Source organism: Notamacropus eugenii, chromosome 3, assembly GCF_028372415.1.
Source record: "Notamacropus eugenii isolate mMacEug1 chromosome 3, mMacEug1.pri_v2, whole genome shotgun sequence".
Lineage (NCBI taxonomy): Eukaryota > Metazoa > Chordata > Mammalia > Diprotodontia > Macropodidae > Notamacropus > Notamacropus eugenii.
The window spans coordinates 153074155-153087311 of record NC_092874.1 but is presented as its reverse complement, the minus strand read 5'-3'; the positions used below and the strand labels follow the sequence as shown (position 1 = coordinate 153087311).

The 13157-nt window shown below is 37.9% G+C and overlaps 1 protein-coding gene across 5 annotated transcripts in view; it reads right to left on the bottom strand.

Annotated features, from left to right (window-relative positions):
• The window catches only part of FBXL13 (F-box and leucine rich repeat protein 13), a 266998-nt gene that overhangs the window by 95112 nt on the left and 158729 nt on the right, over window positions 1–13157 (bottom strand). For 4 of the 5 annotated variants that reach the window (XR_011976923.1, XM_072653155.1, XM_072653152.1 and 1 more), the window contains 3 exons: window positions 4769–4867; window positions 376–493; window positions 123–285 (listed from right to left, as the gene is read on the bottom strand). Coding sequence is in view for 4 of the 5 variants with exons in the window: in XM_072653155.1 (XP_072509256.1) it covers window positions 123–285; window positions 376–493; window positions 4769–4867 (380 nt within the window). In the remaining variant the exon portion in view is untranslated. The remainder of the gene's footprint in view (window positions 1–122; window positions 286–375; window positions 494–4768; window positions 4868–13157) is intronic. The other variant, XM_072653153.1, reaches the window with a different exon arrangement.

Sequence of the window (13157 nt, the reverse complement as noted above, 5' to 3'; positions counted from 1 at the left end):
AGTGGAAAGTTCCAATGCTTTTGGCAATATCTTAAACATTAAACATCACATTTAAACATCCACATCACTATGGATTAAATACTTTTTGTTAAAATGGTTGGTTCATTGAAAAATCAGATTACCTTATACAATTGGCTAAATTCAATACAAGAAGATTCTTCAAATTAGCAATTGACTTAAGGCTGACATCTGTAATCCTCTCACAATCAGTCATGTAAATATGGTGGAGATCTTCGTAACATTTATTCATAAATTTGAAAGTTAAGTCAGTGATTCGATTATTCCCTGTTAAAATACAGACCCCAAAGGCATCACATTTACCATTAGTACTCAAAGTCAGTAATAGTGATGAAATAATTTAACAATGTCACTGACCTTCAACTCGAACCTTGCTAAGTGAGCAGTCAGTAAGATATTTAAAAGCTGTGTCAGAGAGATGTGGTGAACCAATGAACACTACAGATGTAATGTTTTTGCACCTTTCAACTAAAACCTTTAAGAAGAGAAAAAAAAAGATGATCAGAGCAAACACTAGATTCTACAACAAATACAGAACTAAGCCTTTCATATATTTAGAGCAGGAAAGGGACCTTGGAGGGCACATCTAAGTCTAATCCACTCATTTGAGGAAACCACAGCCCATAGAAGTGATATGACTTACATAAGGTCACACAGGTACTAAAGGGCAGAGCTGGAATTCGAACCCAATCTTCTCTCCAATGTAGATCAATCCTTACCATCTCAAAAAAAGTTTTCTATTGTGGCCTTAACAATAACTCTTCCATAATATTAATTATAAGAAATTTCAGGGCAAAAATGAACTATTCAGAAAATATATTTCACAGATAGACTTTTCAAAGAAGGCTAATGAGCTGTTAGAATTATTTAAAATACCTAAATTCCTGAGATGCTAATGAAATGGAAACTCAACTTTTAACAGTTTCTCTTGTAAGGACAAAATTAATAGTTTCTTCTTTTGGGTTACTACATTCTAAACCAAGGAATTCTTTGGGAATTAAAGCAAGAAAATGCCCTATTTCTCCCACTCCACCTCCTGATTTATAAGGAAACAGAAAAAGCAAAGGATGAGTTTGCTACAAAACCCAAAATTTTCTCTCTAATGTCTTGGCCAAGTTTTCATTTTAACCCATAATTCCACAATAAAAATCACAAAGTGAATGTTTAATTAAAACATAAATGTATTGGTTTGAATATACAAAACATATGAACTTCTTCCTTTACAAAGTATAAGTATCTAGTTTTAATGACAAGTGTATTACTACTATATGGCAAAAATATAGATAGATACCTCATCTCTAAAAATTAGCAACTTTACTTAAATAACTAAATTAAGCTTCTCAATTTTCTGCTAAAGCCAAAAACAAAACCACTCAGACATCTATTGTTAAAACATATGAGTTTCAAAGATTAGATAACATCAAATGAGTTTTCTTGACTAGTGATTTAAATCAAATGCATCCTAGTTCATGCACTAGTTACACCCTTCAAAAATTTTTACCATTTTTTTCTTAAATTATAACATAGATCAAATTTTCTAATAAAGTTTACTAATGTCAGTGGAAAGAACATCAAGTACCACTGAAATGTTAATTTAACATACTTATAATTGAATGGCTGGATGGGGGAAAAAGTGACTTAAGAAGTCTTCTCCCAAGTGTATAAAAAGTCATGAGAAAAGGGAGCATCTAAAAGGATTGCCACAGTGAGTACTGTCACCTAATCTCGAACACTGACAAACTCCAAACTACTTTTATATACTAAAATTCTGTGTCTGAAATATACCATAACACAAAAATAGCTGGAGAGTAATGGAAAAATTTCACAGAGGATTCAAGGACACAAAGAAATCAGATGTTTATAAGTCTATGTATAGACCTCTGAGTATGTATATGTATAGAAGCATATATACGTACACATGCACATATATATCATATACATACATATATCTGATACATGTGTGTGCATAAAATGAGCTCTTTTTTTCCCACCTCTATGCACCAGCAAGTGATTGATGTGTACCAACAAACTTGTCAAAACTTGCACAACTAGCTCTGAAGAAGGAATAATCACTCAACACACATTTATTAAGTGCCTACTATGTACCAAATACTGTGCTAAGTGCTGGAGATACAAAGAAAGGAAAAAAACATGGTCTTTGCCTTCTAAGAGCTTACATTAGAACAGGGGTGGCAATATGCAAAAAACTGTACACATCAGAAATAAACACATATTTATATAATGGAAAGTAATCTCAGAGGTTATGAGGAGAGGGAAATGTGAGATTTTATTGGTATAAGGAACTCCTAGGTGAGGTTACTCCATTGATATAAACTGCACCTTCTCTGTAATTCAGGGCTTAGAGATTTGACTAGAACAGAAGTGCCAAACTCACAGCCCACAAAACTTGTGTGGCCTGAACCAGATAAAAATGTAATAGGGAAATGTTTAACAAAATAAATAAAAATACAATACAACACAGATAATGTTACTTTGTGGTTTTTTAATTCAATATGTGGCTGGCAAGAATCTATTTCTATTTGAGTTTGACATTACTGAGGGTTCAGTCCTTTCATTAACAAATAGGCAGAAATCAATACTAAGGTTTAATCAGTGACATGAGAGTGTGTTGCAGATGACAAATTTTAAGTTTAGTCCAATTTTGCATTTTACTATATAGTACCTTAAGGATTACAAAGCTCTTTACAAATATTGTCCTAATTCAGTCCTCATGAGAACCCTAGCAGGTAGGTGCTACTGCTATTTCCGTTTTTCAGGGGAAGAGACCGAGGACAAAGGACAAGCAACTGACTTGCCCAAGGTCTCTCGCATGGAGTCCTCCCCATTAGCCTGCGAGATAAGCTTCAGAAGCTCTATGGAGGCAGAGGCTTAATCCCTGCTCCTCATCCTTGGACAGTTTTGTTCAGTTCTGTCCACTCCCCACTTTAAATGGCTCCACCATTGTGATGAAGAAAAACAAGCTACAGTGACCACATGTGGCAGGTCGGACACGATTCTTTTTGTCTCTTGCTTCTTTGCTGTGATGGGTGAGAGATATCCTTCAAGTAGAGGAATGAGAAGATGAAGGATATTTCCAGGGGCAGCATTTGTCTACTGCTCTCCAAAAAGCCAGTCGAGTCACCCATCCTAGTCATGGGCTCCAGATCAGACTGGATCTTTGTGCAACAAAACCACCACAAGGCAAATTTCATGCTTCAACCATCAGGCCAGGCCCACAAGGGTGTCCTCAGCATGCTTCAAACACTTATCCTAATCCTGACTGCTTGGCAATGACTGTCATTACCCACTTTGAAATATGGGGCAGGGCAGATCTAAACCGTGAATACTTGTATGCCACAGCCACAGCCTTTCCCTTAACTTGCCCTGCCCCAAAGCCAAGGTAACTGCTGGGCCTTTCATATTTCCTAAGCAATGCTTTGGATCACATGGGGCCTCTCCCCTATCTATGTTCCTCTTAGCCCTCAGTACCAGCATGAAGTTTTACATAGCTGTGGGACACAGCAGAGCAACACCTCAACGAGCAGCCCATCTTCTGACCACTGGGCCAAGATTTCACCATTCACAGAACTATATGTTTAACCCCAATATGTCCTGACCACCAGGCTAGGGATGCCCCTGTGCCAACAAAGCCTGTCCCAACTCCTACTCCCAGTAAACCAGCTGGAGCCTGGTAAAGGCCCATGCACAAGGCCAGGTCTAAAACAAGCTGGACCTGGGCCACAGTCACAACATCATCCTGATACCTGGGTCAAAGCTCAAGCTCTGAGAATATCATCTATGGACCAAGCCTTAAGCCTGTAAAACAAGTTCTACCCTTCAGGCTAATGCAACAGCTTCACCGTTCAGATGCCCTGATTAGCAGTATGATCTCCAGACTGCACCTGCATCCTATCCCAGACAGGACCTGTGCCACAAGTGCATCTTCACCATGTTGCCAATACAGGATGACAGCCACAGCTGTGCTACTGCTGGGTTGGAAAAACCAGGCTAGGACAATAGTTGCACCATCACTAGTCTTCAGTCTCTTGGCCAGAAGAGTAAATTTGTCCTTCACTCATCTTGGGACACCAGATCAAAACCCTTTCATAGCCCTTCATGTGCCCTGACCACAGAGCAAACACTCCTAAGGGACTATTCATAAGGCCAAAGATACTTCTGGGCTGTCAGAAAGCTAAAAGCCAAACCAAATCTGCACCTCACCCTGACCTCTAGGACAAAGATCCTCTCAACAATAATCAAAAACCAAAACGAAACCAAAAAAGCCATACTTAAACTGCCTCCCTAGCACAAACCAGAGACTGTACTGGGGACCACTGCCCACACACTGTGACTTGGCAAAAAGCAACAAAACAGAGATTACAGGGGGTTCTACAAGCCACATACTTTAAGTATCAGGCTGAGGAAAAAACACATACACACATTTGTTGTTATATCTGAAATTATTAGAAAAACATACAGGCAGCTAAGTGGCACAGTACATAGAATGCTGGAATACTTGAAGTATGAAAACATGAATTGGAAACCTGCCTCAGACACGAACCTCTCTGTGCCTCAGTTTTTTTCAAGTGTAAAATGGGGATGATAAGCACCTACTTTCCAGGATTGTTGTGAGAATCAAATGAGATAACATAAAGCATCTTGTGAACCTTAAAGTGTCATATAAATGCGAGCTTTCATCATCTCATCTCAGCTTCTGATTCTAAAGATAATTTGCTATTCCGTGACCTACTTTTATACAACTATCTGTCAGAGTTGGCATATCATTGATGACCAAGTGCTTTATTCTGGTGCAGCTGCACGCAAGATCCATGAAGCCTTGAACTGAAATCTAAATTTAAAAAAAAAAAAAGATGTTGATTTTATTGAGTGAACACATTAAGATAATATTTAATGAAACTTTAAGACCGCAATAAAAAAGGATAACATAGGCAGATCTAATAATAAAGGTCAAACCAAAAAAAATGTTGCTCAAAGTAGGAAATGTAGAAAAGGAATACTTACATATGTTTCCTTAAAAAATGTCATCTTTTCCTCGAAAATACTGGTATAATCAGATCTCAATTTTCTACATCTATGGAAAGCAGTAGATACCTGTACATATACCTGCATACTAACACAATACATACATGCATACGTACAATATGTTTCCAAAGTTTTTAAACTGAATCAAAACTTTTGGGACACCCTGTATTATATACTCACCTTGTATGTGCATGTGCATGTGTGTGTATACACATACATATACATATTCACAAGTATATAGATAGGATTTTATTAAGCTTTCTTGATACTGAAATGTTATCATGTCAAAATGCAGAACAAAAAAAAATCAAAATATTATCAAGGAAATCACTTCATTCATTCATTGAACAAATTTGCTAAGCACCAACCCAGTCCCATAACACCTATCTGAATTCAACTATAATTCTGAAAGTATTATGTCTTTTTAATATATAAAAAAAAATGACTGACTATGACCATAGTTAAGATTTATGTGTTATCCTTTATTTCTATTAGAGAATCAATTGCTGCCTCATTTGGTCAAACATTCGTGTCATCTTCGTCCCAAGAATGATATTTTAAGTCAAAGTGTCAGACCGTCAGTCTGCCTCACCCTCTTCCTTGTTACCCTTACTGCATATTTCTCCACACGCTTCATAATCCAGTGAACACATGCTACACTTTCCACCTCCACACCTTTGCTTACATCATTCCCTATGTCTTAAATGTCCTTTCCTTTGTACCTATCCAATTTTTACTCAGTTTTAATGTCTATGTCGACCGACAACTCCTCCACAAAACCTCTCTTGGACATCAGACTCCAATAAAGATCCTTTCCTCCCAAGAGAAACTGCAGTATTGTGAATACAGAATTTGAAATGCATTCAGGAAGATGGGCTCAGACAACAATGAGTTTTGTGATCGTGGGGAAGAAGGGAAAGGAAGGGGGAAAGGAAAGGAGCATTAACAAAGTGCCCACTATGTGCTGGACACTATGCTAAGTAAGGCACACTCTGTAGGCCTGAGTTTTCTCATCAGCAAAAATGGTGATTGAATTCAGTGACCTCAAAGGTCCCCTTCCCAGATCTAAATATATGAATCTGTGACCCATTGGTCACAATTAGTATTTTTGTTCAACCTTCTAATGTCTAAGTATTTTGTATCATACTTATCTGTTGGTGTTTATATGCAATTTATTATAATCGATTCAGATTAAATAATTGGCAGCTGGTATGATCTTAGTCCTTGTTAAATAAAAATATTTCAGTGTATAAAACCATGTCTAATCAAGTCTAGTAACTTTTACTTTAAAATGTATTTCAATGTTACATTCCTTTATTCTTGGCTTCTAATTTTTATGACGTTAGAATTATTAAAAGTTCAACTTAAATTATAATCTAAATTTAGAAAATTTCAATAACTGCTGTCATATTTTCTGTTGTGAGTTAAACTTTATGCTCTCAATGCACTGCAACTGAGTTTTCTCAATTTCTTGGAAGAAAAAATTCATATGAATCCAAAACTACCAACTGAGAATCAGGTGGCTTCATGACACTTTCAGAAGGGTCAAATATCCCACTACAAAAATGTTATTTATAGTCTGAAGGAGACGTGGGCTACGAAGAGGAACCTCTCAGAGTAAGAGGTCCTACTTTGTCACTAACTTGCTCTGTGAGCTTGGACAAGTTATCTAACTATACCTCAATTGCTTCATTTGCAAAACAGGAATGATGGGATAGGAATAATGAACAAAATGAAGTTGCACCTTCAGTTTATATTAAAGGCATGATGTACGGAAATATTCTCAAAAGAATTTTTAAAATACTGTATTGCACAAGAAGGCATTATCTTTCTACCTTAGGCTAGCCCTCAGGAAGTGGGGCAGGATGACAGGGTCATACACAAAACCTTTACTAGCATGATAGAACTTGCCCGAAAATGTGCTGTGAGTTAGTAGTCTGTAAGAATGCAGAGTCTCCTCAAGGCCATGAAAAGACATCAGAATCGTGCTTTTTGTGGAGGCCTCAAAAACAAATGGGTGCTAAATATAATCATACAATCTGAGAAGAAAAAGTGACGTTCTATAAATACTACATATAAAACCCAAGCAGTATTCCCTAAGAGAGGTGAGGAAAAAAGAGCACCATCACCCTATCATGGTCCAGACCAACAGCATGTACTCAGAGCACAGCTATATTATCCAGAAACTCAAGCAACAAGAAATCCATTGGTCACCCTTAATACCATAAAAATAATTATAACAAAATGACATTTATATAGTATCTTAAGGTTGCAAAGTGCTATATATATATCATCTCACTTATTTTTCACAACCTCCCTTTGAGGTAAGTACCACAGCTATTATCAAGTCCATCTGACAGATAATGAAACTAAGGTTCATGGGTGTTAAGTGACTTGGTTGTGGTCACACAGCTAGTAAGTAACAGAGGCTGCATTTAAACACAGGTCTTCCTACCTCCAAGTCAAGCACTGTTCCCATACTTTATCATATGGTGTCTCATACTCTCTGTTTAGCATATAAAGCCCTTCACACTCTGACCCAAACCCACCTTTCCAGCCTTGCCATACAATATACTCTTTACCTCACTCTGTGTGTGTGTGTTCATCCTTCATTGCCAAAGAAGACCATGCCATCAATAATGACAGGACTTGCACTTGACTTTGTTTTGAGTGAGGGAGGGCTGTGCAGGTCACCAGCCTCACTTCTCCTCCAGAGCCATCTGAATCCAGTGACCAGATATTCATCAGGATGACTGGAGATGACCCAGGATGAGGCAATTGGGGTTAAGTGACTCACCCAAGGTCACACAGCTAGTGAGTGTCAAGTGTCTGAGGTGAGATTTGAACTCAGGTCCTCCTGACTCCTGCACTGGTGCTCTATCCACTGCACCACCTAGCTGCCCCCTCACTCTACTGTCCAACTGAACTGGCTTTTTTGCTATTCCTCCACCTCACTCACTCTCTATGCCTAGCATGCACTCTATCCTCACCCCTGCTTCTTAGAATTTCCTTGAAGACTTAGCTCAAATAATACTTTATAAAGATGCTCCTGATCTCCCCATGCCAGGTGTGAGTACCCTCCCTCTAAACACTACCTAGTGTTTATTTTGTATAGATAATATGTATTTACGTATGTATACACTGCCTACATAGAATGTATGATCCTTGAGGTCAACTGTTTCATTTTGTCATGGTATCCCCAGCACTGTGTACATAGTAGACACTTAATAAATGTTTTTGATTGACTTGATTAATACTCCAGAGAAATATCTGAGAATAACAATGTTTACCTTGAGAATTTTTTCCTCAACTCAGACTAACTTGGACTTGGTGACTATTCTTATCTCTCAGCCTAGAAACAAATACATGTTTTATATGGCTTGGAGAAAGAAATCACAAACCGTTCTAGTATCACAGCCAAGAAAACCCCCAAAGGGTTCACAAAGAGTTGGACATGATTGAAATGACTCAGCAACCACACTAGGGCAATCTTTGTCCACTGGAGAGTGGGGTGGGAGTATACTCTTTAGCAGGACATTTTCCATGTTGAATTCGAATTATATATTTTCAAAAGGTGCAACTAAGATCAGATCCTCCAGTTGCATCCAATCTGCTGCCTGCTGGCCACTCTGGATTATATAAGACATTACCTCTAATCCTCAATCAGTTCTCTTGGCCCAGAAAAATGTGTGTATGTAGATAGATATACATCACTCCATATATACCTTTGTAGTATACAGAAGACAAAAGACAGAACTAGGAAACCCAAAGAGTCCCTACAACCTGAAAATAGCATGGATCATCACAACCCTATATTTATTTCACTGCAGACCTGGCCCAAAACCATAAAAACATGATAATATTTAATAATTATGTATACTGTCAATAAGATGGAATATATCTTTTCATGTCATGGTACTGTCATTGCCATAAGGATGGCTTGTTACTCCAGGGAATATTCAACTTCTATATATCTATCCAGATAATCTTTTACTGAGGACCAAAGTTTGGGTAATGGTGAGCCTTTTCTCACTACTACTAAATCTTAAAAAATGAATGTGCTAATGTGAAGTAATATTACATACAGGCAATAACCCAGGGTACATACTTCAGGAATACCATCCAATTCTCCATCTAACAGAAGTCATTTTCCACAAACTATTAATATATTCTCAGTACTTCTCTGACTTCACTTAATAAACAGATATCTGGTGGTTTGGGACTGGCCAGACCAACCTTCAAACCATGTTCAACCAGGTAAAAGCAGGCTTTGTTCAAGGTCACTAATGGCCTTACCACCAAATCCAAAAGATTTTTTTCTGGTGGTCATTCTTCCTGGTCTCTTTACAAGACTTGAAACTACTGACCACCCATTTCTAACTGATATTAGATTTCTCCCCATATTTCTCTGATCATTCCTTTGTCCTTGTTCTATTTTTTCTTCCCCCTCTTAAGCATGGGCATCTGCCAACAGTCTGCCCTCAGTTCCCTTTTCCTCTCTCTCTATACAGTCTTCTTTGGATATCTTATCCATTTTATCCTTACAACTTTTATGATCACTCCAAGGATAATTGTTTCCAAACGTCGGTTTCCAGGCTTCCCAGGTCCCCAGATCTCCAAACCCATGTTTCCAACTTTCCACAATATACATCCACCTGGAGATCCTGCCAACTCCTCAAATTCAGCCTGTCCAAAAATGAGCTCATCATTTTCTCCCAAAACTGGCCCCTCTCCCCAACTTCCCTATTTCTGGTAAATGATATCATTATCTTCCCAGCTCCCTAACCCAGAAATTTAGGTGTAATATTTGATTCATCCCTTTCCTTCAGCCTCAACCTGACCCAGCCTGGTTGTCCTCTTCCTCCTCCCCCTCAAAGCTGTTCTAGGCACCAGAATTCCTATCAATGGCTATTCACCTTGCACCAGGAATACTACTATAGCCTTCTTCTTCTCTCACCTTCCAATAATCCTACAGGTTAAACTTTAGGACAGTAAACCACCTTATTCACGTGTATTTCCTCCTCGGGAATATCATAAACTCTTCAAAAAGAAGAAAACTACACTGCAGGTACATACTGTCTCATCATTTTACAAGATTTTATAAAATAATATGAGTTGAGGCCAATAAAGTCATTCTGGTGATTGCTCTGACCTCCACTTTTGATCTTTCCTTGCTTTTTTCCAGTCTCAGCTCCTCCTGACACTTAGCACTATTCATCTAAGCCTTATTCCTGTCTGCTTAATCCTGTGTGTAAATCCCCCCCACAAATTCCCACAGATTCCCTTGTGCTGACCTCACTGACATGACAACCCTAAGTGGTCTGAACTCTTGGGTTCACACTTTGAGCACTCATTTTCTCAACTCCTTTCCAGAATAAGATACTTAGATCCCTTCCCTGGTGTAATGGAAAGCTGCTTCTTAAAAGCAAGGGGACAGTTCTCTGTCTTTAGCCCTTACCTGACGAACATCATTTAACAGAAATGGCAGAATCTTTAACAAGAGAGGGAGCAGTTTTAACTGGATCATTATAATCCCTTGTGCAAACTCTTCCTGGAAATACTACTAGTCAGTTGGGACGACATATTTGCTCCTAATCATCCCAATGTGATTCTCATTTTTAAAAGGCAATACAGTGTTTGACATTTACGTAGTGCTTTGTGGTCGACCCTGATAACAACTCTAAGAGGCAGACGATGACAACGCCATTCGCCTCACCTTGCACGCAGCACAGTTTTGGCTCAGGGGAATTATGTGACTTGATCCCTTACTAAGAAGGGCGGGGGCAGAACTTAAACCCAGGCCTTTGGATTCTAAGTGTTTGTTCTGTTATTCCTCGTTACCCAAATGAATTTTTCTTCTGTATACAGTCATCTTAGAGGAAAATATATGCAGCAGAAATCTGCCTTTGAGAATTCATCTAACTGCTTTCTCTCTGCCATTTTAAGATTTAAAGTCTTCATTTGGTCATCTCCTCTTCCCTTTCTACAAACTATATCATTGCATTCAATCATCTCTACCACAAATGCACCAAAAATTTAAAAAACTTATTACATCTTGTGCTCTCTCTGAATCATGTAAAGACATGGTTTCCTGGGCAAGACAAAAATAATACTAACAATGCATCGGCTGACTGACCACTTTCACACAGCCAAAGTCTTTATGCTATCATCCAATAAAATTAGTGTCCAGAAAAAAACTGGACATTGATAAACTGCTTTTAGGCTTATTTCTGGCAGTTAATGTTTGTTTCTTTGCACAGTTTATATTATAATAGCCAAAACATGCTTGGTTGATGTTTTCTGCCTACAGTATTGCTGCCAAAACCTCTTAGGTCAAAATGAAATGCCCCTAAGCAACCATTAGTGGTCCTTTGTCTTCTATGAAATTACAGGGATCCTATGTGCAAGATTTAAAAATTCCTCTTAAAGATGGCAAAATGGAATTGACTAGAATTTAAATTTTATACACTTTTCTGTGTCAGATACTTAAAATACCAATGGTCTCAATTTTTATTAGACAAATATTTGGAGTTCAACCTCATTTGAGTCTGATCATGAACTGAAATCCAATCTTGCTCCTGGGCATTGTTAATAATGAAATTCTCATTAGTTTGGATGGTGATGAAAACAAAGGCATATCAACCATAGCAAGGCACAGTGGTTGGCTATTGCTGCAAAGAGAAGGAAATATAATGGATAGGATAAGATTATGGTTGTTTCAACACAACCCATCAGCATTACAGCAAAAATAAATTAAAATTATATCTAATAATAACAATTTTGATGTCTAACTATATCTAAGTTATATACACACACATATATACATATATCACCATTCACAACCATTCGAAATTTAAGATAACAGACTTCTACAATCTGCTCTCTGGACACAATCTCTTGACTCTTCTTTCCAATAACTTTATTCCTCTTCAATCTCGTCTTCAACAAAGTGACCTTTACTAGACCTCCTTCCTCTTCCTCTAGTTCATCATACTGGTTGTGGCTCCCTTTCCTTCAGGGTTTGAAATTTTTCAATGATGTTTTCCTTCCCCTGGTACCCCCTACTTCTCCTCATCCTTCTGTTGCTGATCTCTGTTAATCCCCAGCCTTGGGAAAACTGGAGCATCCATCTTCTTTACTATTTCTGAGCCATAAAACCCACTACAAATTTGTGCCATCTCATTTCAACTGCAAAGCAAAACTTTCATTCAATTCTAATTGACTCCATATCATACTCCTCTCACTGGTTTTTTCCATAATACTTCCCCCAACCCCCCTAGCAGGAAATAATTCCTCCAATCCCTCCACCCTTAAATGTTTGATGCCTCCTATGCATTTATCACATTGTAAGTTGTTTTAGAGTCATTTTTGTCCAAACCTTGTTCTTCATGATGCATGTACCTGACCCCTTTATCCTAGCTCCTAGCATCACACCTACATGACAGGAATCAATTAACATTTTAGTAACTGATTTGAAACCTACTCAAGCACATAGTATATACATATACATATGTGTAATCACATATACACATAAGTATAAATAGATTTATCTATTATATGTTGGTATATTACTTTATGCCAAATGATCTGTCCTTGAAATGAAGAATAAAGTCACACGCTGAAGAATAAGACCTCTTTGCCAGTCAGGGGCATTAATAATCCCAAGGACATACTCTGCTCATGGATGATGCTACTGTTTCCTCCTGAGTTTCACCACTCCCTTCCCTATACCCAACCTATAAAAAAATCACCTATACAATATGGCTGCAAAAGCTTATCTTGCGTGGACATATCTCCCTTAATTCTATTGTCTTCCCTCTCTTGATTATCTCCAATTAATCCTGTGTATAACTTGTTAATTATTATATCTTGCCCGCCCATTAGACTTGAGCTCCTTGAGAGCAGGCATTGCCTTTTGCTTTTCTTTGTATCCCTAGCACTTAGCACAGTGCTTGGCATATGGTAGATATTTAATAAATGTTCACTGGCTGGCAGAACCCAAGTTTTTGTTCTTGTACCATTTCCTATTTCTATTCATTCTAATACCATCATAATCTTGCTAATGATTAATGTGTAATGTGACAATTTTAGTCTAA